General features: G+C 51.3%; 1 protein-coding gene across 3 annotated transcripts; it reads right to left on the reverse strand.

Moving 5' to 3' along the window:
• aplp1 (amyloid beta (A4) precursor-like protein 1) lies at nt 1–26,902 on the reverse strand. 3 transcript variants are annotated; one of them, XM_069185303.1, is made up of 15 exons: nt 26,495–26,902; nt 12,954–13,127; nt 12,065–12,194; nt 11,845–11,957; nt 10,956–11,140; nt 10,622–10,851; nt 10,327–10,532; nt 9,332–9,619; nt 8,623–8,722; nt 8,273–8,458; nt 7,973–7,993; nt 6,643–6,710; nt 5,954–6,019; nt 5,425–5,568; nt 1–4,764 (listed from the first exon to the last, which is right to left on the reverse strand). In XM_069185303.1, the coding sequence occupies exons 1-15, from the start codon at nt 26,552–26,554 to the stop codon at nt 4,666–4,668; spliced, it is 2,070 nt and encodes a 689-aa protein (XP_069041404.1). In that variant the 5' UTR covers nt 26,555–26,902; the 3' UTR covers nt 1–4,665. The 3 variants fall into 3 exon arrangements, with proteins under 3 accessions (XP_069041404.1, XP_069041403.1, XP_069041402.1); XM_069185302.1 differs by having other exon boundaries at nt 1–4,767; nt 11,845–11,954; nt 26,495–26,900; XM_069185301.1 differs by having other exon boundaries at nt 1–4,767; nt 26,495–26,899.
• Nucleotides 26,903–27,103: the final 201 nt, after the last annotated feature.

Consider the following 27,103-nt stretch of genomic DNA (forward strand, 5'->3'; position numbering starts at 1 on the left):
TTAACTGTGTATGTTTCAGAGTTTTATTTGGGTAGGAGATGGGGAGGGGTAAAAAAAATTAGAAAGCAACAAAATAAAAATGAGCTAATTGCACACAAGCTGGAAACGATACAGTGTCAAAGTTCATTTAAGCAAAAGGCAGCTTCAGCCTCTAAAAACAAGCCCATGTAAAAAACACCCACCAAGCCCCCCCCCCAGCCTCCTGACTATATTAATCTTGCTTGTAAAAATGGTGCCCAATTCTAGACCATGCCTTCTCCCGGGTTTTATAAATTGTCACCAATCCAGCAACTGTCAAGGACTTAAGTTCAGGGGTTTCAAGTTTAACCCAGCCAGCCTCCTGTCACTATGGAAACCCCTGGATGGAAGGCCAATCTGTCTCCAGGGGTCCCCAGTTCTGTGTCTGGGGCCAGTGTGTCTACAGCAGGGGTACTAAACCCAGTCCCCAGAAGGACTACTACCTTCTGGGTTTTATTTGTTCCAAGCTGAGCAGTTAGTTCAACAATTAACCTAATGGATTTCTTACTTTGATACACAGGAGATGTTTCTTAAGGTCTTTCACAGCTGATAACTCCTAACTATCTCTAAATGCAGCTACCTACAAAACACTTTGGAGCTAGGTCAGAAATATTACTAATGCAGTTAAATAAATAATTACACCCACCATGCAATCGAATGTTCGAGTGGAGCAGAAGACAACAGCCTCTGGGTGTGACACCCCTGGTCCATAGCTTTCAATCCAACTGAGCTCTTCATGACCTAAAGCAGCTCACTGTAGGCTCCCCTGGACCAGTTCAGCAGCTTCTTCCAGCTCTTCAGGTGCTGGTGTTTCAGAGTGCTGAAAATGTGCAGATACACCTGCCCTCCATTATTAATTAATGGCTCCTCCCCTGGAAGGAGGGTTAAACTGATCCAATTGGAGTTTAATCAAACCCGATTATCTCTTCTGCACACCCTGGAGCTGCTGACCATTTAAAGCAAAACAGAACAGCTACTGGGTCACACACCTCAAGATCCAGCATTGAGATCTATTTGCTAGTACTATTTTATTCAGCCGATACTTGTATCCAAAGTGACTTTAATAGCCATTTATACTGCTGGGTATTTTATTGGAGTGCTCTGGGTAAAGTACCTTGATCAGGGATACAACTGTAATCTCTCACTTATGTGTCCAGAACCATCCACACTGATGCTCCAGGTATAAATCAGGAGGCTAATTGCTTGGTTTATTTTGCTATGCATTTGTAAAGCCTCGTTAGCATTCTCAAAAATGAAGGGTGGCCAGAGAAGTCTTCTTACTAGCAGAGAAAGACCTGGTAGTTTAACTTGAGACACAGGCTTCAACATGTCCTTGACGTTACAGTTCAGACACTTTGCTTTTTTAAAATGAGGGACTGAATAAATGTAAAATACAATAAAAAATAACAAGACAACTGTCCCCAGAACAGGAGGCTAGGGCTGTGCCTTGTCAATCAGTGACAACCTTTGATAGCAGTTATTTACAAAAAATATATATACATGAGACAGAGCTTTGCTCTTCAAAAAAACTTATTTTCAATCCAAGAAGAAAAAGCAAAATATCTTCAGTGGAGGACAAAGTGACAGACACAGACATGAGAGAATGTTTATGCTATACAATCAAATGCAGACAGCTCTGCACATCAAAATCAAGTGATTAACAACATTTTATAAAACACACGTAAACTATCTCCAAGAAAAGCATTGTTTTATTTATAGCTTTGATAATTTAGCTGGACTCGCCCACCTGTCAAAGCACATCACTCGGCCTAAGGAAACTACTGTGGCCCCAGGCTTCGCCGTGCGCACTAGGCCTCAACATTACCTTCTGTTTCCCTGACAACGCTAGACTAAATCAGAAAAATAATCACGTACATCAGCCTATATTATATTAAAATACATTCAGATGTAACAATTTCAGACCCCTGTGCTGGTACTACAACAGTCTGTTTCAATCAGCCATGTTTATAATTTATTTGTTTAACTCTCTTATCTTAGCACAGGGGTTTGTTAATCGAATTCTGCGAAGCCTAGATAGATCTCAGACTAAAGCTGCTAATATAATGTTTAAAACCTTTCTTTTTTTTTCTGCTGCTTGGGCATTAAATGCATCTGCAATGGAAAACCCAAAACTTTGTAATTTACCACTTGACTCCCAGACACGTTTCTACACATCGCTTCAATGTTGCATGCTTTTTAAAAGAGTATTTTTGGACTTGGGTTACATTTCAAAACGCTTAGAAGTGTAAAAAGAGGGTTTTAACCTCGGAATGTACACAGGGTGCGGGAACTACGCAGAAGGACAAAATATCAGTAGAAACAACAAAAGGGAAAAAAAAACATCCAAGGCAACACTCTTCGACGACGGAACCGTTTTACGTTTAACGTTTTACGCTAGGCTTCTAGTTTTATTTAGTTTTTGCTCGTTTAAACATCGAAAAGTGTTTCATTGCCGCAAAATGTGACAAAACAACTCGTCTTAAATATTTACAGATCACATAGTCGTGTCATTACAAAAAATAAACAAAGTCTAACTGGTGAAGGCCCTTGCTCATTTCTCGTAGGGTGTGGGGTGCACTCCCGTATCTACAAATCAAGACCATTCAAGAAATTTCAGTGTTCAATGATTATTTCACCTAATTCACGGAGAATGCAGGATCAAATCTAGCATGCAGCTGTCTATGGTTCTTCGGTCCAGCCCTTTATAAGACGTTGTCGCAATTACAAAGCTAAATCAGTTTTAAAACTCAATGCACTGCGGGAAAGGAGACTTTCAAACTACCATCTCTTTTAAGTCTCCAAATTCCCACATATGCTCGGAACAGGCTTAACAAAAGACTAGAATCCTATCAGGATAGAGTACAAGACCGGTCTAGTTTCATGCAAGAACTTGCACATCCGACAGGAGCACAAACCCTACAGCTCACGACCGGATCGGCTTCATCGCCATGTCCGTGGTCTCCGATAATTCCAGGTGATTTGAATAAGGCATGAAAACCATCTCCTTCACACAAAAAGCTCGATTTCCTCTGCAAAAGACTTCACCAGTCCTGGTGACACATGAACAGACAACTAACGTGCTTTTTTTGTTTTCAAAAATGACAATCTGCTAATGTATATACATGAATTTCAAGTTAATATGTACAACACCGACCATAAAGACTCCCAGATCCTAAAACAGACGCTCCTTACAGAGAATGAGAGGGAGAGGTTGAGAAAGTGATGGTTACAATCTTCCCTATGACCCATCTCACCTCCTTATCTCTCTTATCTCCTGGTTTTCAAAACTGAATTTTCACATGTTTGGGATGTTCAACATATATTACCGCAGGGATCTGGAAGGCGGGGGGTACTTATAACGGGACGACCTTGTTACACACAGAAACCGGGCAAGTTCGGTCGTACTGGGGCGTGAAGGAAGTAAAGAACTACAAAAGGGAGGTGTCGGTTTACTGACGTCATCAGACGGCGCCGCTGCTCTTCTGCGAATTAAATCGGACAAGATAGGTAGTTCCATAACTCTGTCATTGGAAATCTTTTCTTAAAACGAACATGCTGATATATAATATTATTTATGATAATTCTCATCGTCATTATCCCCAACACATATCAACACAGGTATCAGACTCTTTCACCACGAAAGAAAGAAAAATCAATCAGGAGAATATATATAAAAATAAGAAGTAAGGGCATCTACTTCCACACCGCACACCTTCCAACGCATGGCCACCTTCAACTCGAGCGTCAGTCCGCGGACTAACTAACGCCGAACTGAGACACGGGGGAGTGTGCGTGTCCAGTCGGAACCCACGTATCGCTACACGATCTCCTGGTTGATACGAGGGGACGTGGTGGTGGAGGTGAAATTGTCATAGCGCTTCTCTCCAACATTTTTTGGCAAATAAAAAAACAGACGCCGCGCTTCTGAGCCAGTCCGGAGAACCGTACTCCCCGAACCCGGGTCACAGAGCCCTGGAGTCTGCGTGATTCTCCCGGTCCAACACAGGAAGATTATTTTAAAAAACAAACAGTAGGTTATGCGGGGATGTTGAATATAGGAGCGGGTATCGAACTGAGTGACCGGCTCGCTGTCGATCGCGGTTTGTCCGTTTTGCAATGGGCAGTTTGCGACGAGCGAGCGAGCGATGTCCGCTCACCTACACTGGACAGCTGAGAAAAGAGTGACCAGTGACCAAACTACCAGTCGCCTAAGAGGAATCCCTAAAAATAAGACTGACAACCAGCAGGCCACTTCAGTGGCTGGAACAGCTAAAAAATAACCACATCCACAATCAGGGCTACGAGAGTGTGCACAGGCAGGGATCAGGTGGGGATGCTGTTTTGGGGTTTTTGGAATGATTACAGTTCACTGGTGAGGTGCAGGGGGGAGTGGAGAGATTACAGGGCGCACTTTAACGTTGGTCTGCTCCTCAGCGTCATTTCCTTAATCGAATCTCGTTTTTTGAGGAGCACTGTAAGACACAGGGGAGGCTAGGCCACGCCCCCTGTCCCCCTCCGTCATCCACCCCGCCCCTCCCACTAGTGAGGGGAAGGGGAGGGGCTTTGCGGTGAGATCATGGTTTCCATGTGAGTGAGGGTGTGGCATGTGACCCCGCCCCCGCCCCGCCCTCCCCCAATCCAATCCTTTCAGTTCATTTGCTCTAAGAATTTGTAGGTGGGGTTCTCGTAGCCGTGGTTCTGCATCTTGTTCAGCTGCCTCTCCTCCGGGGTCAGCATGGGGTCAACCTGCTGTCAGAGAGAGAGAGAGAGCGAGTAGGCGGGGTGAAACTGTGGGGCACAGAGAGAATTTATCCACATCGACCCACCAGTGGTCAACTAACGGCTGCAACTTCCACCCTGTAGCCTAATCTCATCAGATCTCAGGAACTAAGCAAGGCAGGCCCTGGTCAGTCCAGGCATGAGAGACCCCTAAGGAAAACCAGGTCGCTGCTGGAAATGTGCTGGGAGACCCCTAGGTGGCGCCCTTCCCTCTGGACCAGCATTTCTATACTGAGGCCTTATGCCCCATTGATGACTGGGCACACTGTGCTACAGGAGGACGAGATCCTGACAAGCTGGTCAATAACGACGCTGGTGCAGAGTGGCCACTGTGCGTCTCCCAGGTGGACTGCAGTGACATTCTGACATTTTTTGAGGATGAAATGTGCTCTATAAATGCAATGTATTCTTATTAAACAGATTATGTTTGTTTGTGTTTCACCTTCTGACTAGTGGGCACAAAAAGCCATAGTTAATCCCATCCTGTTAAGGACAGATGACTTCACTTCGTAAGGGCAGAGAAGTCATCAGTCACTCAGTGATCGAATCTGTCCTGTGTGGATGTCGACTAGGTGGAGGCTGTCCAGCCTGAGCTGGCCAGGAGGGGGCGCTCTGCCCTTCCCTTACCTCCACTATCCCGTGGCTGATGGTCCCGTACGGCTTCCTGCGGACCAGCAGCAGGCTGATCACCATCACCATCGCTATGGCAACCGCCACCACCAGCAGCCCCACCATGGCACCGCGGTTGAAGGTCTCCAGGGCGTCTGGTTGCTAGGAGATGGGGAAAGGAGGAGGTGTGAGGGATGAGAAAAAGCGATTTGGATTTAATACAGGTGGGGTCTAAAACAAAGTAAAAGCACAGAACAGTGCAGTAAAGGCCAGTGAGATCGGGGTAGGAGCACAGTACAGTGCAGTAAGGCCCTGTGAGATCAGGGTAAAAGCACAGTACAGTGCAGTAAGGCCCAGTGAGATCAGGGTAAAAGCACAGAGAGGTGTAGTGCTCATGATAATAGCTGTGTGTGAATCAGTGTGCACATGTATGTGGTACAAAGTAAATCGACTGAGTAACTGGCAGAGATATTGACTCAGATGCTCCCACAAGTGGACTAAGACACAGGACACGCGGTCCTCTCTAACGAGTCACGGGGAGTCTTACCAGCTCATCTCTCTGGATCCCAGACGACTTGTACACCACCTGCTTGATGTCCACGGAGGTGTTCACCTGGACAGGTAGACAGCAGGACAGACAACTGACTTCACATACTTCTGGCATTGACACCTTTAAAAAGGTTGTTCTAGTCCACAAACTTGCCTTGACAGCACCATGTCAGCCATGCCTGTAAAGCCCCTTGAATTAACTGAATTCATTTCGGGGGGATTCCATTGAGTTAATTCAGGGCTTAAAGCCATGTCCTGCACTGCCAGGCAGAAGCAACAGAAGACAAGATTCCTTACTACTAGTATTGAACAGGCAATCTGATACAAACATTCACAACCCTCCAAGGCAGTGAAAGGGTCAGCCCAGTGGACGTCTTCAGAATCAGCAGTGACACACAAACCACAGTGGTGAGTTTAAAACCAGAGAACAGGAGCGGGAGGCACCACTTTACACAAAGGGTGGTGGGAGTCTGGAACAACCTGTCAGGCAAGTTGCTGAAACTGATACCCTGGCTTCATTCAAGAAGTAGCTGGTTGAGATCCTGGGATAAACTGACTGGTAATGACCAAACCAGCAGGACGGGATGAGTAGCCTCTCGTTCAGAACGTTGCTTTGTGCTACTTTTGATATTTTAAACAAAGGCGACTGGATTAACATTCCAGAAGGGGGGGTTCCCCTTCCCTTACCTTCTCTTCGTACTCGTAACTGGGGACTTTGTCCACGGTGGCGTAGTCGTACTCATCCATGCCTGAGACTGACCGACAAACAGGGAAGAGAGGAAGGAATAATCCCGTTAGGAAAACTGCGCCCAGTGTTTGCACTCACAAAGCCTGCCTGCCTTTCTGTCTCGTTTACACTGGTGAATGAATCGCTCAGCGCTCATCTAGCCTGTTTCAGTTCTGATGCTGTCACTGACATTTTGTTGTCAGTTTTGTGCAGTGAAAAATGTGGATTGTGAAATTCAGCCTATTATATAATTGCTGTTTACAACTGATTGTTAAAAGTCACTTTAAAACTGTGTCTATTCTAATCCAATCTAATCTAATCTTTCCTGTTGGAGGTGTCTGAAGATCTGGGAGAATCTGTCAAACCGCTCCAGTGAGACAGTAACGAGGTCATTTAGTTCGTTAAATGATGAGCTGGAATAAAAAGTGCACTGGGGCCTCCAGCACAGGTGCTAATTAACCCAGATGAGCAGGGAGCTCACCTTGACATTCATCCACGTCAATGAAGAACTCGTCAAGCTTTCTAGAGGCTTTGTGGTGTCATGTCATTTGGGCTTTTGAAACCAGAATTCAAGTCAAGTGCAGACCCAGAGGTCTGACAACTGCTTTTTGTTGGGCTGCTTTTCAGAATCATAAAAATATTGATTTCTGAAATAGGCAGACTGCCTGTGAAGTTTGCAGGTCGGCAGCGAACACTTCTTTTAGATCTAACATTATTTACGCATGTGATCTCATTATGAAACTGACGAATCAACTGAATCATAATTAACTAACAGACCAATAAGTTGACCACTGAGTCCAGGACAAGACATGCCAGTATTAATAGACATATAATGTCATCCTACGGTGATGTCCCTCCCAAACAGGAGCAAAGTAAAAATGCCCTCACCCCTGCTTCAGCATGTGATCAGAAATATTCAGGGGGCCCTATTTTTTTACCCGGCACCCCCAGAGCTGGCGCCGATGATGACAAAGGAATCGTTTTGGTTTTGCACAGTTTGCCTGAGCATGCTGGCTAGACTCCAGGCACGGCTGTCCGACTGGGTCAGTGTGCCTGGAGTCTCCCTCCTCCAGCGAGACTGGCTGTGCTGAACGGGCACTTTCTCACTCCCCCCAGGGCTCTACAATGGAGGCTGCCCCTGGTGCTGCTGGGAGAGACCCTCCAGGATCACAGGCTCACGAAAACTGACAGATGTACGGATGTCGACTATGGACAGCAGGGAAAGTGTAGTAGATGACTGCAGAGGTAGCGTGAATGGAGCTTTATCCCTGATCTACAGAGGAAGCCTACCTTTCTTCGTGGTCTGGGAGTCTGGTTTTCAGGGTGCAGGACAGGCAGAGTGCAGGGAGAAGAGAAGAGAGAGAGAGAGAAAGGAGAGAGAGAGAGGGCTTTAGAATTTTATTTAAGTCAATTTCCGACGTGTCGCTCAGTGGGCCCATGCCAGTCAGACTGCCGGTGAGTTTGCTAGCGTGTCAGTCAGGGTGTCAGTGTGTCAGTCAGGGTGCCAGGGTGTCAGAGTATCAGTCAGTGTGCCAGTCAGTTGCCAGAGTGACTGTGCCAGTCAGGGTGCCGGTCAGGGTGCCAGTCTACCTGGCGTATTGAAGTGGGGAGGGTAGGGCCGGGGAGGAAAGGTCCTCTCCTCTTCTTCCTCCTCCTCCTCATCATCTCGTTCTTCCTCACTCTCCGCAGGCAGCAGCTCCTCTGTGGTCCGTGTCTCGGAGAAGGAGGTGGTCAGCAGCTCGCTGGCATCAGCCCTTTCTGATCGCAGGAGCTCCTCTGCACAGAGAGGAGAAGAGATTAACCTGGGCACACAGCCTGGAGCTGAGCACTAACACTGCAGAGACACACTACAGTACAGTAGCACTGCAGAGAGAGAGACACACTACAGTACAGTAGCACTGCAGAGAGAGACACGCACTACAGTATGTTAAGAGACTCACGAATCTCGTCGTGCAGCTCATCGGCCAGTCTGGGCACCTTGTAGAGCAGCGCCAGGCTCTGGTTCATTCGCTCCTCGATGACGTGGAGGTGAGTGTACACCTGCGTGCACAGAGTCACAGTCTGTCACATCTTCACACAGAGGGTGGCAGGAGTGGGGAGCAAGCTACTCCTCAAGAACAAGCCTCTTTCAACAACCGACCGAACGTGATCCCAGGATCAATTCAAAGCGAACCACCCAACAGGCTAGATGGGCTGAACAGCTCCTCTCCTATGAAAATATGCTTGTGTTCCTAGGAAATTCATGAAAAAGCTTTGGGATCCCCAAGGATGAAATGTACAAAGAATGATTACTGGAATATTAGTATTTATAATTAAGGATGGGCACAGTGGTCAGCATTGCTACCTCACAGCGCTGAGGCCCTGGGTTCAATTCCTGGGGCTCTATGTGTGTGGAGTCTGCATGATCTCCCTGTGGTTGTGTGGGTTTCCCCCAGGTGCTCCAGTTTCCTCCGACAGTCCAAAGACATGCTGGTGGGTTAACTGGCTTCTGGGAAAACTGGCCCTGGTGTGTGTGTGTCTGTGTGTCCTGTTATGGACTGGTGCCCTGCCCTGCGCCTGTTGCCCTGGATAAAGCATCTGGAAAAACTGGACGGACAGTCGGACAGATGATTGAGGGCTCCCCTCCTCCCTCCCTCCCTCTCTCAGCACCTGGAACTTCATCTGCTCCGCCTTCTGGGGGTCCACGGCCTCGATGTGCTGGTAGTGTCTCAGCGTGTGGCGCCGGTCCTTCTGCTCGGCCCGGATGTAGCGCTTCAGGGCCTGCAGCACCCTGTCTGGCTGGGCGGGGTCCGCCTGCACGGAGGACAGGTAGCTCTCCAGGGCCACCCGGCGGTTGTTGTTGAGCGTGGCGACGACGCGGGCCAGGTGAGTCTCCACCAGCCGCTGCCTCTCCCCAGCAACCTGCTCCTCTAGAGTCTGCAGCACAGACTGGAAGTGCTGGAGAGAGGGACGGGTTAATACAGACTCACTGACTGGACACTCCAGTACATCAACACTGCACTGAGAGAGAGAGGGGTTAATACAGACACACTGACTGGACACTCCAGTACATTAACACTGCACTGAGAGAGAGAGGGGTTAATACAGACACACTGACTGGACACTCCAGTACATTAACACTGCACTGAGAGAGAGAGGGGTTAATACAGACACACTGACTGGACACTCCAGTACATTAACACTGTACTGAGAGAGAGAGGGGTTAATACAGACTCACTGACTGGACACTCCAGTACATGAACACTGCACTGAGAGAGAGGGGTTAATACAGACACACTGACTGGACACTCCAGTACATTAACACTGCACTGAGAGAGAGAGGGGTTAATACAGACACACTGACTGGACACTCCAGTACATTAACACTCACTGAGAGAGAGAGGGGTTAATACAGACACACTGACTGGACACTCCAGTACATTAACACTGCACTGAGAGAGAGGGGTTAATACAGACACACTGACTGGACACTCCAGTACATTAACACTGCACTGAGAGAGAGAGAGGGGTTAATACAGACACACTGACTGGACACTCCAGTACATTAACACTGCACTGAGAGAGAGAGGGGTTAATACAGACACACTGACTGGACACTCCAGTATATGAACACTGCACTGAGAGGCAGGTCTCTCCCTCCTCACCTCGTTGAGGGCCTGCCGGTCTGACTTGGGCAGGTTCTTGGACTGGTTGTCTGCCTCCGCCCACTCCTTCATGATCTCGTTGATGCGTTTCATCCGCCTCTCCTCCAGGTCCATCTTGGCGCGCAGGAAGTTGGCGTGCTCGCTGTCGTCGCCGGGCATCTCGAAGTACACGTCCACGCCGTCCGTGGGCCGGGGGGTGGGCACCGCTGGAGCGAGGGGCGACGCAGGAGAGAGGTGGTCAGGGGGGCGCTGTAGAGCAGAGTCACGCGGGTGCGGGCGAGAGTCGGGGTCTTACCGGAGTCTCCCACAGTTTGCGGGGGCTGCGTTGGGGGTCCGCGCGGGGTGGGGACACCCCGTTCGTAGTAGAGGGAGTCCAGGTAGTCGGAGGCCTGGTAGGGCCCAGAGTCAATGGAGTATTCATACTCTTCCTCATCACGCACGCCCTCCTCCTCCTCTTCCTCGTCCTCGTCCCCCTCTGCCTGGGGGTCGGGGGACGGGCTCGCAGGGGGGGCGGTCACCTTGGCTCTGCGGGGGAAGACAGAGCGGACGAACCGATGAGGGAACACGTCCCTCTCTCCTGCCCTCCCCAGACACCCCGTCTCCCTCTCGTCCCGGCGTCCAGCTCTTACCCTGGGCCGGCCCTGGGGTCAGCTGTGGTCACAGGGCTCCCCGTCTCGCCCCCCTCCTCGCCCTCGGCTCGCCCGCCAGATGCTCGCCCCGGGCAGCAGACGTACTCCACGCCCCGAAACCTGTCCACCCCACAGGGCAGCAGCATGCCGTAGCTGTGGAGCTCCAGGCTGTCTGCTGAGCAGGCCTGAGACACCGAGAGACGTTACAGCAGTCCATACACCAAGACAACAGTCCATACAGTCACACTGGTCCATACACCGAGACAGCAGTCTGTACACTGATACACAGGTCAATACACTGAGACAACAGTCCATACAGTCACACCAGTCCGTACACTGAGACAACAGTTCATACAGTCACACCAGTCCATACACAGAGACAGCAGTCCGTACAGTCACACTGGTCCATACACCGAGACAGCAGTCTGTACACTGACACACAGGTCAATACACTGAGACAACAGTCTGTACAGTCACACTGGTCCATACACCGAGACAGCAGTCTGTACACTGACACACAGGTCAATACACTGAGACAACAGTCTGTACAGTCACACTGGTCCATACACCGAGACAGCAGTCTGTACACTGACACACAGGTCAATACACTGAGACAACAGTCCATACAGTCACACCAGTCCGTACACTGAGACAACAGTCCATACAGTCACACCAGTCCATACACAGAGACAGCAGTCCGTACAGTCACACCAGTCTGTACACAGAGACAACAGTCCGTACAGTCACACCAGTCCGTACACAGAGACAGCAGTCCGTACAGTCAAACCGGTCCGTACACCGAGACAGCAGTCCGTACACATTAGGTGTGCCAGTCGTCGGGCTCAGTACACATGGCGCAGTGCAGACAGAGCGACACACAGGCGCTCACCTCCTTGGCGATGTTGTGCCAGTACACGTAGCTCTCGCAGGCGTCCATCTGCTCCTGGTGCAGGAAGCGGCAGCGATCTGGCACCAGCAGCGCCTCGCTGACAAACTCTCCTACTGAGGGAGAGGGGACGAGAGACAGGGGACAGGGGGCGGGCAGATTAGGCCCTGAAGCAGAGAGAGGGAGAGTGCAGGTGGGCACGGAGACAGACGGACAGTCTTACCCAGGCAGCGGTAGGGGATGACAATGTAAGGGTGGCTCTGGCAGTGCCCGCCGGGCCGGTGGCACCAGTTGGAGATGGTGACGGGTGAGGGGCCCTCCTCCACACGCACGATCTGCAAGTCGGGGTACATCTGGACGGACACAGGGAGTCGGGTTAGGACAGGAGGGAGGAGCAGAGAGGCGGCAAAGGCCAGGAGCCAGAGGAGCAGGGCCAGGGGCACAGAGAGGGACAGACGTGGGTACAGAAGGGGCACAGGGATATAGACCGACTAGGGGCTTCACAGCAGGGAGTGGCGTCACATGACCTCCCTGCGTGACTGGGAGAGGGTGGGGCGGAGGGCCTGGGGGGGCGCTGTTCCTGCAGACCAGTCAGAGAGGGGGGGAGAGATGGGCTGACAGGGCTTTGCCAAGGAGTATTTCGGCAGGCTGCCCATCGCACGTGACTGCATAGATACCGACAGGACAAGGGAAATGAGAGAGAGAAGAAGAGAGAGGCCATGTTTGCTGAGCGAGCTGTGCGTCACATCTCTGCCTAGCTGTGAGATTTCTCAGCGGCTCTGCTCTGGTCCCTGCCCAGCCTCCAGAGTGCGTCTGCTACCTCCAGGTAGAGCTCAAGGAGCGGGTTTCTCCAGCCTGAGCTGTCACGCCACGTCGGTCATCCACCCACTGCTCCTGTCATCCTCACTTCAGGAGTAAGAAACTGTTGCCGTCAGAGTACTTTGGAACACACAGGTTCCACTGTAACTGTTAAACTTAGTAACACACCGTGTGTGTCAGCCAGTCAGTGTGATCATGTCTGTCAGACACTGTTACTGTGCTAGTCGGTCAGTGTGCCGGAGAGTCAGTCAGTGTGCTAGATTGTCAATCAGAGTGATAGTGTCAGTATGTACCTCCTGGCAGTAGGACAGTATCTGGGCCTGGTCAGTATAGCAGTCTGTTCTCCCTATGGGGTCGGGCTCCCAGCGTCCAGTCCGGGTGTCCATGTGCAGAATCTGTCGTCCGCAGAACATCGCTACCTGGGGCTCAGCCATCAGTGGGCCTGAGGCAGCATTCACTGTCTGGGGCTGAAAGAGAGAGAGAGGGGTTCATACAGACACACTGACTGGACACTCCAGTACATGAACACTGCACTGAGAGAGAGGGGTTAATACAGACACACTGACTGGACACTCCAGTACATGAACACTGCACTGAGAGAGAGGGGTTAGAGTGGTCCTTTCAATAGGTAGTTTAATGAGATGCAGGTTTGTGGAAGCTCACAGCTGTGTGTTTGCTGTATGGAGAGACGGGTGTCAGCACCCGACCCGCGTCACCCCGGACCCCGGCTGCCAAAATCCCCCCAGCTAGATACCCCCCCAGGTCCTTTCCGATGGGGAAAAAAGGTCACTCGCGTGCCTTTTTAAAATAAAGCATATTGTGTTAAACGACGTTGTCATCATGTCAGAAAACAGGGTTTAATCTTATTTTCAATCGAAGCGCGATTATCTTTTGCCCTTTGAGATTCAAGATGGATTTAAAATCGTCTGTAAAACACATACTGCTAGTAAAAAAACAAACAAACCTTTTGCCGTTTCAGACCTAACCACAAGGTGTCAGCACAAACGTGAAAGTGCATTTTAACGCTCTTTTTACTTTGAGTTTGAAGGTCTCATGAAGATGTAGAGAAGAGATGAAAAACAAATGCATCAAAAATGAAAAAAAAATATATCAGCTTGAATGGAAATTTCCATAATGAAGCCCTGAATAGTGTGAGAGAATGAGTGTGTGTGGTTGTGTGAGAGTATGAGTATGTGTGTGTGATGTGTGTGTGATGGGTGAGGGACAGACACGGCTCACAGACAGCTGCAGCTGCAATAAAACAGGCCTGAGAGCTCAGAAGCTCCACATTAAACTCCACCCATGGGGCAGGTCTGAGAGGCGCGAGGACAGACACTGCAGCCTCAAATGACAAAGAGCTGCGCGCAAAGGCACGCTCCCTGGAAAACGGGAACCGAAATGGACCGGACTGCTACGCAATGGGAGTCCGATTACTGCTACACAGGCCTCAGGAGAGTCAGAGCTGCCGAAGAGCCAAGCAGGAGACATGTCCCAGCTGGCCGGTCTGCAAGCACCCCCACCTCCCCCACTCAGTGACCCCCCTGTAACCACGCCCCCACGACTGATACAGGAAAGATCTGGAGCCCGAGCCGTTGTTGGACAGAGTGAAAAACACAGAGTGCGTTTGAGACTAAGGCAGGAAGCACACCTTGTTATCTGGAGAATTGTTTATTACCAGGCAAGTCAATGGAGAATACAGTGCAATGTATTATAATGGCCTGGTGCCCTGTCTATACAGCAGAGCTATTGCCAGAGCCATTAGGACCGGTCTTGTTGTTGGAGTTAATTGAGTTTTCTAACCTCCAAATTAACCGAAAACTCTTTTGAGCAACCAGAATGAGATCATATTTCTTTCTCCAGAAAAATAGGCCTTCACCCTATAGGAGCCCCTGACAGCATCCCTGAGCTGAAAAGCTGATCTTTCAGCAGCCTGCTGAGAAACAATCGATCTCTCCCTCAGCCTCTCGCTCTCTCCCCTGCACAGTGCCGAGCTGCCTTGACAAACAGCCACGATTCCAAGCTCAGCGAAGCGCGGAGGAGTCCGACCGGCAGGGAAGATGAAAACGGCGTCTGTTTGACACAAATTACAGCACATATGGGACTGCAGAGCGGTGGGGGGAGGGAGGGGTGACGTCTCTCAGACTCATGACAGAACGTCAGAGAGCAGCAGAAGTCTTGGCGTGATTGCGAGAGTGACCTTTGAAGAATTTCAATTCCATGCCCTGGTCTCCACAGGGAGCTCCACAGCCCAGCTCTCGGGTCAGAACACCTTTATGAGAGAGAGTGTCGGCCCAGCCCTGCTCTCACCCCTCTGCTCTCAGCCCCCAGGGGGAGTGACACTGTGTGAGACACGCCCACAGGGGGAGTAGTTCTGTATTAGACACACCCACCGGAGGAGTGGCACTGTATCAGACACGCCCACAGGTGGGGGGTAGTTCCGTATGAGACACGCCCACAGGAGGAGTGGCACTGTATCAGACACGCCCACAGGTGGGATTAGTTCGGTGTGAGACACGCCCACAGGAGGAGTGGCACTGTATCAGATACGCCCACATGTGGGATTAGTTCAGTATGAGACACGCCCACAGGAGGAGTGGCACTATATCAGACACGCCCACGGGGTGAAGGGAGCCTGGTCTGAACCTCTCACATCATACAGCTTTGATACCAATTACAACTTCCATTTGGTCTTTTTAAAACCCAAAAGCCAATTTAGAAATGCATCCCCGATAGGAAACTGGAATCAGTTAGGCAGCGTTCCTGCAGCACCAGGACAAGGGGAGGGTAGAGAGCCCTCCAAGCACACAGCGACGTTCAGGCACAGAGAGTGCTGAGGGAGAAGCAGGAGAAGCATCTGTGCTCAGTGACCCTGCAGCCCCCAGGTCAATGCCCCCCACCTTCCCCGTCCACGTAAACAATTCTGCTAATGGACGACAAGCAAGCCGTACTCGTTAGCAGCAGTGAACGACCCTCGCTGACTGTCTGTCAAATCCAAACTTGAACTGCAGTTTTCACCTGACGCACTGTATTGAGCACGTTGCTGGAAAGTGTTTCTGTGTGGGCTGCTTGTGATCTCCAGTTTGACCCCTAATGCTTCTTTTTTCTCTCTGTTTAAGAGTCTGTTTGACTCTGTTGAAATGGGCGGCACATTGGTGCAGTGGTCAGCACTGCTGGTGGGTTTACTGGCTTCTGGGAAACTGGCCCTGGGGTGAGAGTGAGTGTGTGTGTGTGTCCTGTGATGGACTGGTGTCCTGTCCAGGGTGTGTGTGTCCTGTGACAGACTGGTGTCCTGTCCAGGGTGTGTGAGTGTGTGCGTCCTGTGATGGACTGGTGTCCTGTCCAGGGGGTGTGTGTCCTGTGGTGGACTGGTGTCCTGTCCAGGGTGTGTGAGTGTGTGCGTCCTGTGATGGACTGGTGTCCTGTCCAGGGGGTGTGTGTCCTGTGGTGGACTGGTGTCCTGTCCAGGGTGACCCTGCCTTGTGCCCGTTGCTTACTGGAAAGAGCTTTGGCTCCCCTGCATTGGATAAAGCCGTTAGAAGATGAATGGGTGGGCTTGAGCTTGCTTGCAGCAGACAAGGTGCTTTATTAGTGGTATAATTGTCATTAACCACCAGCACTGGGGATCCAGAAAGCCCCAGTTGGACTGTCCTGGCTGGCGTTTCCCAGCTGCCCAGCTCGCTATGGGCACCCACAGTATGGCAAACGTGCCGAATCGCCCAAACACATGGCACTCGCTGAGGCTGACTGGTGACAACGAAGGCAGCCGGGGAGGAGCCAGACGCCCGCGGCGGGAGGCAGCGCCCTGGAGAGGCTCAACCCTCACTGAACCGGGATGATCTCACCCACACGAGCTCGCTCTGCAGGAAGACGCAGGACAGGTGCTCATGAGCCCGAGCGACTCCGCAGTGTCCGCCCTCCGGCAGAGGGCTTGCCTGCTTCAGATTTCCCACCGGCACCAGGCACTCGCAGAGGCTGATTAACGACATGCAGCAGCATCGTTAGGGCTCCAGCCACGTGACACTTTCTCTCGCCTTTCATCATCCGTCTCTGTCTCTCCTCACCCCCCCCCTCCCCTCCTCCCATCCTTCCTCAGAGCCGCACTTTTCAGCAGCATCTCTCGGCCACTGAGGCCGGTTACCCTGGCAACGCCTCCCACAGCAGCGCCGCTGCCTACCCCCGTTGCCAAGGCGACCGGCTCCCTGCAGAATTCCGTGAGCGTGCCACACTCCCTCTCCGGCTCCCTTTCTCCATCTCTCTCCACTGCTCCAGAGATGCTCTCCCCAGCCCTGACACACCTCTCCCCTGCTCCGGCAGCGGTGCCGGCTCGCCCGACGAGCTGATCCTTTCAGCAGGGCAGCACCTGGGCGCTGGGAGCTGGGCGCCAGCTGCCACGGTTACTGCTGTACCGCGGCACTAAGGCTGCGTGTGCAAACACACCGCTTCCCGGCTCCATGCTATCTGCCATTGTTTTTCAAGAAACGGCCTCCTGCTGCTGGCCAGCTCTGCTCGCTGTCAGGCGAGGCTCAGGACCTCTCTCCCGGCTGACCCAGGTCAGCCCTACGGCAGGAGCCCCACAGGGTGCAAGCTGCCCAGTCCCGCCACCCCGCAGGTGGAGGAGTATGAGCAGCACATCCGCAAGGCCATCTGGGCTGTTCCTGCTTCACTGAGGTAAAGGCTTCATCCAGCCCGCCCTGCGCTCAGGCCTTGACAAAACCCTCTCCAGTGTCTGACTGGGACGTCAATGTTTCGCTGGTGGGTCTGAAATAGTTAAAACTGTCTACACCTCCTGGGATTCTGTTCACCTGGAGCTCATCTCCTTTCAACCTTTGTTCTAGGAGGGGAATTTCCAGCCCTGGTCCTGGGGAGCCCCAGTCTTGTCGGTGAATCAAGCCACTCATGCATTCAGTTAGAATAGTGAGAAGGTCTCTGCTCCTTAATGGCTCAGGGCTAGTAAGGCTTCAGTCCAAAATTATCTCTGATTTATTCCTAATTATCTCTAATGTCTATCACAGTAAAAACACAGTACAGTGCAGTAAATCCCAGTGAGATCAGGGTAAAAGCACAGTACAGTGCAGTAAATCCCAGTGAGATCAGGGGAAAAGCACAGTAAAGAAACAGATGGTACGACACAGGATATCCCTGCTGTCCGCAGGTCCAGACCCACAGCAGTGGTGGGAGAACGGAGTGCAGGTGTCCCAGGCCGTGCGCTGGAGAGCCGGGATCAGGGAGCAGCCATCTCGATCCCTGAGCCCGCTCAGACACGCCACACAATCCAGCTGCACGGGTGCCCTTGGCAGTCAATCTCAAGCTGCTCCTTGGAATTTTCCGCTCTGAAAACCATCCCCCCCCCCCGGAGTTTCAGAAGAAAAGATCAGAGAGAAAAAGTGGGTCAAGGTCTGACATTCTCCTGTCTCTGTGTTACCAGCTGCTGTGAAGCCAAGCATCACCCTTGTTATGTTTTATTAGGATTCCATTAAGAACAAGGCTCCTGCGCAGACACGGGCTCTGGCACATTAACGCTGATTTAACACAAGGGCAAGGGGACAGAGCTGACTCAGACTGCAGGGCCTCACAGCGCAGGGCCCCACACAGACGCTCACGCAGGAGGGGTGGCCAAACTCCATTCCCAGGAGGGGGGGTCACCTCTCTCCTTGCTTCCCGGCCTTCCTAACTGAACTAAAACTACCTAATTATCTGAGTGACCTGCAAGACGCCTTTTGCAGGGTGAAGAAAAATGTTGTAGATGCCAGAAATCGAGGTGGACAAACACAGGGGCCCCAACCCTGATCCCGGAGAGCCCCAGATCTAGTCTTACAGGTCCCCCTGAATCAGGGAGTCTCCAGCCCTGGTCCTGGGGAGCCCCAGTCCTGTCAGTCTTACAGGTGCCCCTGTGTTGGTGAGCTGTACCTATTCAAAGGTGTGGACCATAATAACAACCTGAAAGCCAACTGTTGTTATTAATTTATTTGCCTGATGCTTTTATCCAAAGCAATTTACACTTTACACTTGCACCCGTTTCTCTAGCTGGGTATTTAACAGGGCTCCAGAACTCAGTCCCCTTCTTGAAACTGAGATTACTTAAAATGACCTCTTTTAAATTTGCCTCTCCCCTAAAACAAAAAAAATTCAGAAAAATGAGCACAGTGGCTGCTCTGGAAAGTGCTGACTGCATCTTGTCGGAGCAGAAAAGTGCTGAGGAGGGCCGCTGGTGAGTGGGCGCGCAGGTGTGGAGCCCCAGAGGGCCCACTCTGAACTCAATATTTCACCTGTTCTCTCCCGAAACAGAGCCAACTGCTCAGCAAGCTCAGAGGACAGGAATCTGGAAGAGGCAACAGTTTCTTTTAATGGAGGTGCACAGGAAATAAAAGCAGGTGAGCAGAGGAAATCCTGAATGTGCAGTACAACGGCAACAAGAAGGAGTGCTGCTCTCTCTGAGGCCTCATCACTCAATGAATTCAAATGATGGAGGCTCATACAGTCTCAGCACGGAAGACCCCACGCAAGCTGGGGGTAGCAGCTGAGCACTGATATATAACAGCGCCAGCCAAGGGCCCCTTCTGTGACAAATGAAAAATCACCCAGGTTCTGCACCTGTGCACTTGGAACCAAACAAAACAAGACTTACTTCATTGACTTCATCCCCCAAAAAAGTGAGCCCCACTTGGGAGACACACAGGGGTCGTTCTGCACCAGCAGCCCCACCTGGGAGACACACAGGGGTCATTCTGCACCAGCAGCCCCACCTGGGAGACACACAGGGGTCATTCTGCACCAGCAGCCCCACCTGGGAGACACGCAGGGGTCATTCTGCACCAGCAGCCCCAGCTGGGAGACACACAGGGGTCATTCTGCACCACAGATCAGGGGGAGGAGATAATCCACCTGGTGCTGCAGTTTCTAAGTAGGAACTTGACTGAGGCCAAACTGTCCAGCTCAGAAGTTTAACCGGGACACTAATGTCGACACCCCTACTCTTGCAAACAGCCCTGGGATTTTTAATGATGCATTAGTCATTGGAAGATGCATTGGAAGAACAGCCCCTACTGGTCCACCAGAACCAATTACAGCAGCAGGTCTCCCACTCCAGTACTGCATTCTGCACCAGCAGCCCCACCTGCCAGGCAGCATCGCTGCTGTCCTCTGCTGTGCAGTGCTTGTGCAGCTCGTTTGCATGCACAGGGCTGGGAATGCAGTGTGATCCATTTGATAAGAAAACAAAAGACCGCTCTCTCAACCAGCCCTTTCGTACCCAGTACCCTGGGCTCTGCTCGTAAATAAAAGATGTTAATTTTGGGAAAATGATACATTTTCCCTGTGGCACATGCACAGACGGCACAAAGGAGCTTTGAAAACTGTTTTCAGAGGCCCAATTATCCTGCTCTGGCAGAGAATATACAGCCGTCTGCTGACAGCGTGCCTGAGCAGATCTGGCCCTGCTGCTGGTAGAACAACATCAAGGGGGAGGAGGGAAGGTGGGGGGGACTAATTGTGTTGCTAGGAAGCTCAGGTTTTTAATGCCTTCTGCCGCAAGCGAGTAGGAATGTGTGCAAACAGTTACAACAGACCGTTAATTATAAAACGCACTGGTACAGCCTTATTTACAATATCGTGCGCAATTTTGGTCACAACCAGAATCGAGGAGAGACAGAGAACATCGCCCTCCAGGCTCAAGGGATGTCCTACAATGACAGACAGGAGGGAGCTAACCTCTTCAGTCTTGAACAGAGGAGACGACGGGGGTGACCTGATCCAAGGACTCAAAAAGGCTCAAGAGAAAACATCAGCAGTGAAACATGAGCAAGAGGCTGCAAGAGGGCTGTGGGTTCAGATCCTAAATGGGGACACAGCTGGGGTCCTTTACTCCTCGGCAAAGGGTTCTGCACTTCTTCCTGTATACCTGGGAACCATCAGGGCCTGATGCAGACACGCAGGGGGAAGGTTGATTATTACCAGAACTGGGCATACACAAATGGGTAATTCTGCCCTCTGTAATTCATTTTGGATGAATAAAATCATAACATTCGGAATATTAGCACACGCTGTCTGCAGAGAGCGCCAGGCCAGGCGTGGCCACGGACTCCTGGGGAAGATTCCCCGGCATGCTCCGCTCCGCGCTCAGGACTGTCTGAGCCCCAGGGCCCGAACGGGGGCGACGCAGGGTGCACGATCTCCTCGGTGGCGTCTGGTCAGCGGGTCCCCGAGACCTCGCCCCGACCTCTTGATAACTGCGCCCAGATGTTTGTCACCACAACTCCTGCCTCCGGGCGGAGGAACCCACATCAGACGTCTTTCCGAAACACTGAAGGGGTCTTTGTCTCTCCCCTCAGCTCTTAACCACTGGGAAGAGAAAAATCCTTCTGCTGTCCCGGTTTCCCTTCCACAGGCCAGGCTGCTTCCTAATAAACGCCTCCATATGCGTTGTGTCTGCCACCAGCTCCCACCACGGAGACCACAGCAGATTCCCGCGGGAGAAGAGGAGCATCCGCGCAGCTCCTTCCCGATCCGAGCCCGACACGAGCCGGCATTCCCACTTCCGCCCTTTTCCTCTTCGTGCGGAAACACTCTCTCCTGTCCCCTTGGAATGCACAGCGCTTGACTGCTGGGCAAAACTTTGGCAAGACAACACCAAGCATAAGACGGAGCACACAGCAACACAGCGGTGCACAGCAAGACTGGACTGGCCCAGCCGGTCCAGCTCAGGGGCTCCGAGCACACTGTGCAGGGCCTGATGCTGAAACTGTGGTATGGTGTAATAAGATATAAAGTAGCAAAGTGAATTTCTCATGCGCCCCCCATCGAGGCAGCAGGCGAGCTCTCGAGAGGAATAATCCCAATGCTCTGCCTGCCACCCAGGATAGAGGAATTTCCTCTTAATCCCAGTAATACTCTTACCGCCCAAGAACAGCTTCTGGATCAGACTCTGCTTTGCCAGCTAATAACCTTAATAACCGTTACTGATGGCAGCAAAATAAAATAACAATCCCTTTATATCCGGCAATTTCCTCTTGTGCACAAAGCCAGCAGCTGTGTTAAAGCAGAATCATTCTTGCCGATTTCCTATCGGATATAATTAAGACTCCTGTTAAAGACAAAGCTCTTTAAGACACTTCACTTAGTCTCCCTTACTGCAGGGCTCGAAGGGCTTTCTTCAGAATCAACAGAGAGGACACAAGGGAGAGCATTTAAAACGACATACTACATACTGTAAGGACGCACTTCTATGGGCTCCTTACACCAAGGGTGGTGGGAGTAGGGAATGAACTACCCAGCCATTTTGTTGAAGCTGATACCCTGGCTTCTACAGGAAGCCACTGAACGAGATTCTTACATTAATATTGTTATTGTTACTACCTTATTACTATTTGGCTGATGTTTTTTTTATCTAGAGCAACTTACATTTGTTCCCATTTCTACATCTGGGTATTTTAACAGAACGATTCAGGTGAAGTAGCTTTCTCAAGGGGACAACAAGAAGTGTCTGGGATTCGATCCCACACTGTTTATCCTTTGAGTCCCGAACCCAAACCACTCCAAGTACAATCTGCCAAACTGAACATCCCCTCTTGCTTCAAACCTTTCTGAAGCTCTTGTTCCCAAGTAGGGTTCACAATTGTTCATGAACAGGGTCCATAAAAAGAGTTCACAGAGGTTCGTAAGGGTTCACGAGCATGGGCGTACTCATATGCAGGGTCCGTCCATGTTTAATGTTCCCACACTATCACCCGGAGCTCCGTGTGCAGGGAGGCAGGTTCTAACCGAGCTCCAGACCGTGATGAGCACCAGTCCGCAGCGAGACTCACCAACAGCTCGGAGCACCGAGGCAGAGCTGCAAGACGCTTGATGCATTCGGTAAGAGGAGTGCAAACCTGATTGATTGGGGAAGACGATGAACATCGATTTGTGCTCGTGCGCTGACTTGTCATCTCCTTTCAGCTAGGCAAGCGAGGGAAAACTTGCCTTAATTTAAAGACCCGACACATTTGCGGTTTGTTGGGACCAGCGATTTCAACATGAGGATCCTGGGGAACGTGTCCAGAATCCCATCCCTCCCAGTCCTGTTACACCAGGAGGACAGCTGGTCCAGTGGGTCAGGTCCAGTCTTGTTAGACCAGGAGGACAGCTGGTCCAGTGGTTCAGGTCCGGTCCTGTTACACCAGGAGGACAGCTGGTCCAGTGGTTCAGGTCCAGTCTTGTCAGACCAGGAGGACAGCTGGGCCGGTGGTTCAGCTGCACAGGTGCAGCGCTTGTTAACAGTTTCTGTCTCCTTGGTTTTCCCTCCCTGGGTGAGTTACTGCACCTCCCCATGCTCCTTCAGGAGATCCTGCTCCCAGTGACTCTGCAGTTGCAGAAGCCACAGTCTCCTCCCCTCCTCCCCAGGCCTCTGCTGTGTGCTGCTCTGGATAAAAGCTTCTGCCAAATGATTAATTATTCCACTGTTATTATTACAGACAGAGGGGGATGAAGCTTGCTCTTTTATTGATCCCTGAATCTCCTCCAGCTGTTACTTGAAGAGTCTCCAGGAATGGCCTTCAGCACCACAGCTGTCCCCCTCCTCTGCTTAGAGAACACCACGTCCTGTTTTCGTGCTCCATCAGGAGCCAACAGCATCTGCTGGACATGTCAAGCCCAGTAACTTGTTTGCGGAGAGTGGACTGATATTTTACACAATATCAAACATGCTATTGTGCAAGAGCCAGAGTAAGTTGCAAAACATTAAATGGATCACAGCGCTCCAGAATTGGAGTCATTTTCCTGGGCGTTCCTGGCAGGTCCTGAGCATGATGATTTGTGTGATGAGCCACAGTCCGGTCGTGACAGATAAGGACTCATCTCGCAGTGCCGGGGGGGGTTATTAGGTAACACTCGCTGCAGTCATGGTTTCAGAAATGACAGCTCACAGTCTGGCAAAGGCTTCTATCTGTGCAGACAATCTGCTTTGAGCCTCAGGGAGATGTTCTGAAATTCTGCACATCTCTTCCCTTGTTAGCCATCCATTTTCTCACCACTTTTTCCAATTTAGAGGCACAGGAGAGCTGGGGTCTATCCCAGCAAGCAGCAGGCACAAGGCAGGGCACCCCCTGGGCAGGACACCAGTCCATCACCGGACAGACACACTCACACACCCTGGACAGGACACCAGTCCATCACACTCACTCACACAACAGGGCCAGTTTTCCCAGAAGCCCATTAACCCACCAGCATGACTTTGGACTGTTAGAGGAAACCACGGCACCTGGAGGAAACCCACACAAACATGGAGAGAACATACAGACTCCACACAGACAGACCCCCAGGAATTGAACCCTGTCCTCTTCCCTTCTTATTTTTCCTAAATATTAAATATTTAAGTTCGAAACAAATTAAATTAAATTTTGTTTTACTTTCTGCATTATTCCAGCAAGAGTCTCTGCCTACTAGCCTTGTTATCTTAATGAGATTCTCAGAAATAAGATCTCATCTTAGAGAAATTGTAACACATGACTTCATGCCAAGATTGTGTGTTTTTAACCCAACTGCCAACCTCATCGTGACATTTCTCATCTTTAAAAACATGTCCTGGCTTGGGTTTCTGTGGTTAAAAAAAATCCTTGAATTACTCACCCAGTCCTTCAAATCAAGTCGTGTTTTTTTCTGAGCTACAGTAGGTGATGCAGCTTTTTTTCAAACATCAGGTAATATTTTATAGACCAGTAAAGATATCTTACTACCTTCAAAATGGGAATGGCTTTACTTCTAAAACAATAAAACTCTCAGTAAAAACACATTTCTTTTAGAGATTAAAAGATGCTGTTTAAAACACAGTTGTAAGAAATATCGGCTTGTAAGATTTTGGTTCTTACAGCAAAGCATAAAGCTCTGAAAAGAAAAGAGACACTTCCACCTCGTCCCCGAAATATTCTAAAAGGATCAAATAAACCTATTTATGAAAGCCCACTGAACACTGAATTGCTCTGTAGTTAACGGCGCCTAACTCTTTCTCACAGTTCGGCCCCCCGGGGGCAACATCGTGACTGACGTTACTCCCCAAAAATCCCAGACTCCTTGAATCAAAGACAGCTGGGAGTCCCGACTGCTCGAGCCCTGCTCCGCAATTCAATCAAAGTGTCAGCCTGCCCGTCACATTGCAAATAAACATCCGCGCGCGATTACATCTGTGCTGTCCGCGCCACGGCGCCCTGCTGCCGGTGGACAGGCTCTATCAGATACGCGGCCGCGGCCATATCGACCGGTGGACCCAGTGCAGGCCGACGTCTGCCACTGTGGAGCTGCACTGTACTGTGCTTTTACCCTGATCTCACTGTGATTTACTGCACAGTGCTGTGTTTTCCTGCGCTGTCCAGAGTGCTGTGATACACACAGGGTTTATGTTTGATTTACTGCTAGAACTGAACCCTGTTTTTGACACCATTTATGTGCAAAAATAATCTTTTAAAAGAAGAAATCCCACTGAGGTGGAATCTAGTACATTAACAGAACTCTGCTGAAAACCAACAGTCTGCCCCTTCATGCAAACAGCTCGACAAGCTCATATCCGGCCTCATCGGGCTACAGGGAGCGAAGACGCCTGGAAGTTTGTGTGTATCCTGTGCATCCGGGTGGATTCTGCAGCTGGCTGACACTTCCAGTCCAATAACATCGGCTGCTTCCCTTCCGCCTTCATCCTCAAAGCCTCCGAGCCCTCTGAATAAACAGGACTTCAGCCATCGAGCGCCAGTGAGGAGGATGACGATGACATTAGTCCTGCTGCTGAAACTGGGAACCTGCTCAAGCTTTCTGTATGCAAACACCACTTCACATGTATTTCAGCTTCCAGAACACAGGGCTGTTATAGGCGCCTTTTCCCTCATTTGTGCATTTGTTTCTACAGATGTCAGAGAGCTAAACGAAATATCTCTTAATAATGAGAAAAACATCCACCACCACAGTGCTGCTGCTGATGGTGACGATAGGGATTAATGTAATTCTGTGCATTAGCAGGGCTGGATCAGCAGAGCTCTTTACTGGTGCGACTCTCATTATAAACATCTCTTTACTCCCCAGTGCAAAAGCCCTGACAACACACACAGCTGCACACTGCTGCTGCCTGCAGCCCCGGCCATCAGGAGAGGAGTCTGCCATCTTCCCAGCCCGATCTATTAATCACTCTCACACACGCATGTGTTAGTAATGCGTTACATCCATACCTGTGTGTTTGAAATGATGACCACGTTTAGACTATGAACACCAGCGGCTCATTAGTTAGACAGGGAAACCTCTCCAGGGGTTTTAGTGTCAGTAAAATCTCCAGACTCCCCCCTCCCTCACAAAAAACACACGAGCCTCGGTCTGATGCAATAAAGACGTTCAAGGAAATTTCTCTCTCCCATTTATCACCTCGACATCCCAGATGGTAGCTACCCCCTCCCCAGCCCCGTCTCCGCGCTCTCTCTCCCCGTCACGGACGAACATGGCAGACGCGTGCTCATACAGTATATACACCGATTCATCACCATCATCACCACCACCGTCATCATCATCATCATCATCATCCTACACAGCCCGCGCCTGTCCCTCTGCACCCCCCCGGAGCTCTGCGCCTACGACTCTTCTGCTCCGCTGTCAGCTAAGGAAGGGCGAAGGGCGAAGGTGCACCCCCGGCCCCTCGCGCTCGCCAGGGACCCCCACCTGCAGGGCTCTCGCGCCCCCTCCCCGGACTGCCCCTACAGCGCGCGGCCCGCTCGGGCGCATCGCTGACGCGCAGGAGTGCGAACTCCAAACACACTGATCGATCACTCCAACCACACCGATCACTCCAACCACACCGATCGCACCTGGCACGCCCGCAGGGACTCACCTCGCCGTACCCCCAGACGTAGGCGAACAGAGACACAAAAACGCAGACGCCAGGTCCCATGTTCGGCTCCCGTCTGCTTCGCTACTGACAATCCGCTGTTTTCCTCGGTGATGCAGTGGAGCGAACCGCGTCCTCAGCCGGTGTCCTGGCGGCTCGGGTGATGCTCTCTGGACGGGCGCGGGGATCTCTGCGCCTACCTCCGACGGCTCCGCTGTGTCGTGCGTCTTCACCTCGCTCGCCCGAGCTCCAATCACAGGCTCCGGGGCTTCTCGACGCGCTGGTGTTCTGCTCACAACTGAATCCGCCACCCCCTCCTCCTCCTCCTCTATCTCTCGCTCTCTCTCTCTCGCTCTCTCTCTCTCCAGCACAATAGCAGCCGGTCCGCTGCTGTACCGCGCTGCGCCTCTCGGATTGGCCGCGCCGGCGAGAGACTGCGGCTTCACGAGCTGGGCGACGCCCTCCGGAGCGGGGAGGCGGCCCGGCAGCGGATTGGCTCTCTCCGCGCACGGGGCCGGTATCCAGGTCCGCTGTGATTCGACTCACCTCCGCGAGGACCCCCATGCCCCCCCCCCCCACTCCGGCGTGATTTTCTCACCGTGGACGGTCCGC

This window comes from Lepisosteus oculatus, chromosome 27, assembly GCF_040954835.1.
Source record: "Lepisosteus oculatus isolate fLepOcu1 chromosome 27, fLepOcu1.hap2, whole genome shotgun sequence".
Classification (NCBI taxonomy): domain Eukaryota; kingdom Metazoa; phylum Chordata; class Actinopteri; order Semionotiformes; family Lepisosteidae; genus Lepisosteus; species Lepisosteus oculatus.

Coding starts and splice junctions, on each gene's coding strand:
- aplp1 (XM_069185301.1), bottom strand. CDS start 26,554: ATGGGACCTGGCGTCTGCGTTTTTGTGTCTCTGTTCGCCTACGTCTGG. Junction 12,195..12,953: donor TACTGTCCTACTGCCAGGAG/GTACATACTGAC, acceptor GTGTCCGTCCAG/ATGTACCCCGACTTGCAGAT. Junction 8,723..9,331: donor CGGAGCAGATGAAGTTCCAG/GTGCTGAGAGAG, acceptor CTGTGCACGCAG/GTGTACACTCACCTCCACGT.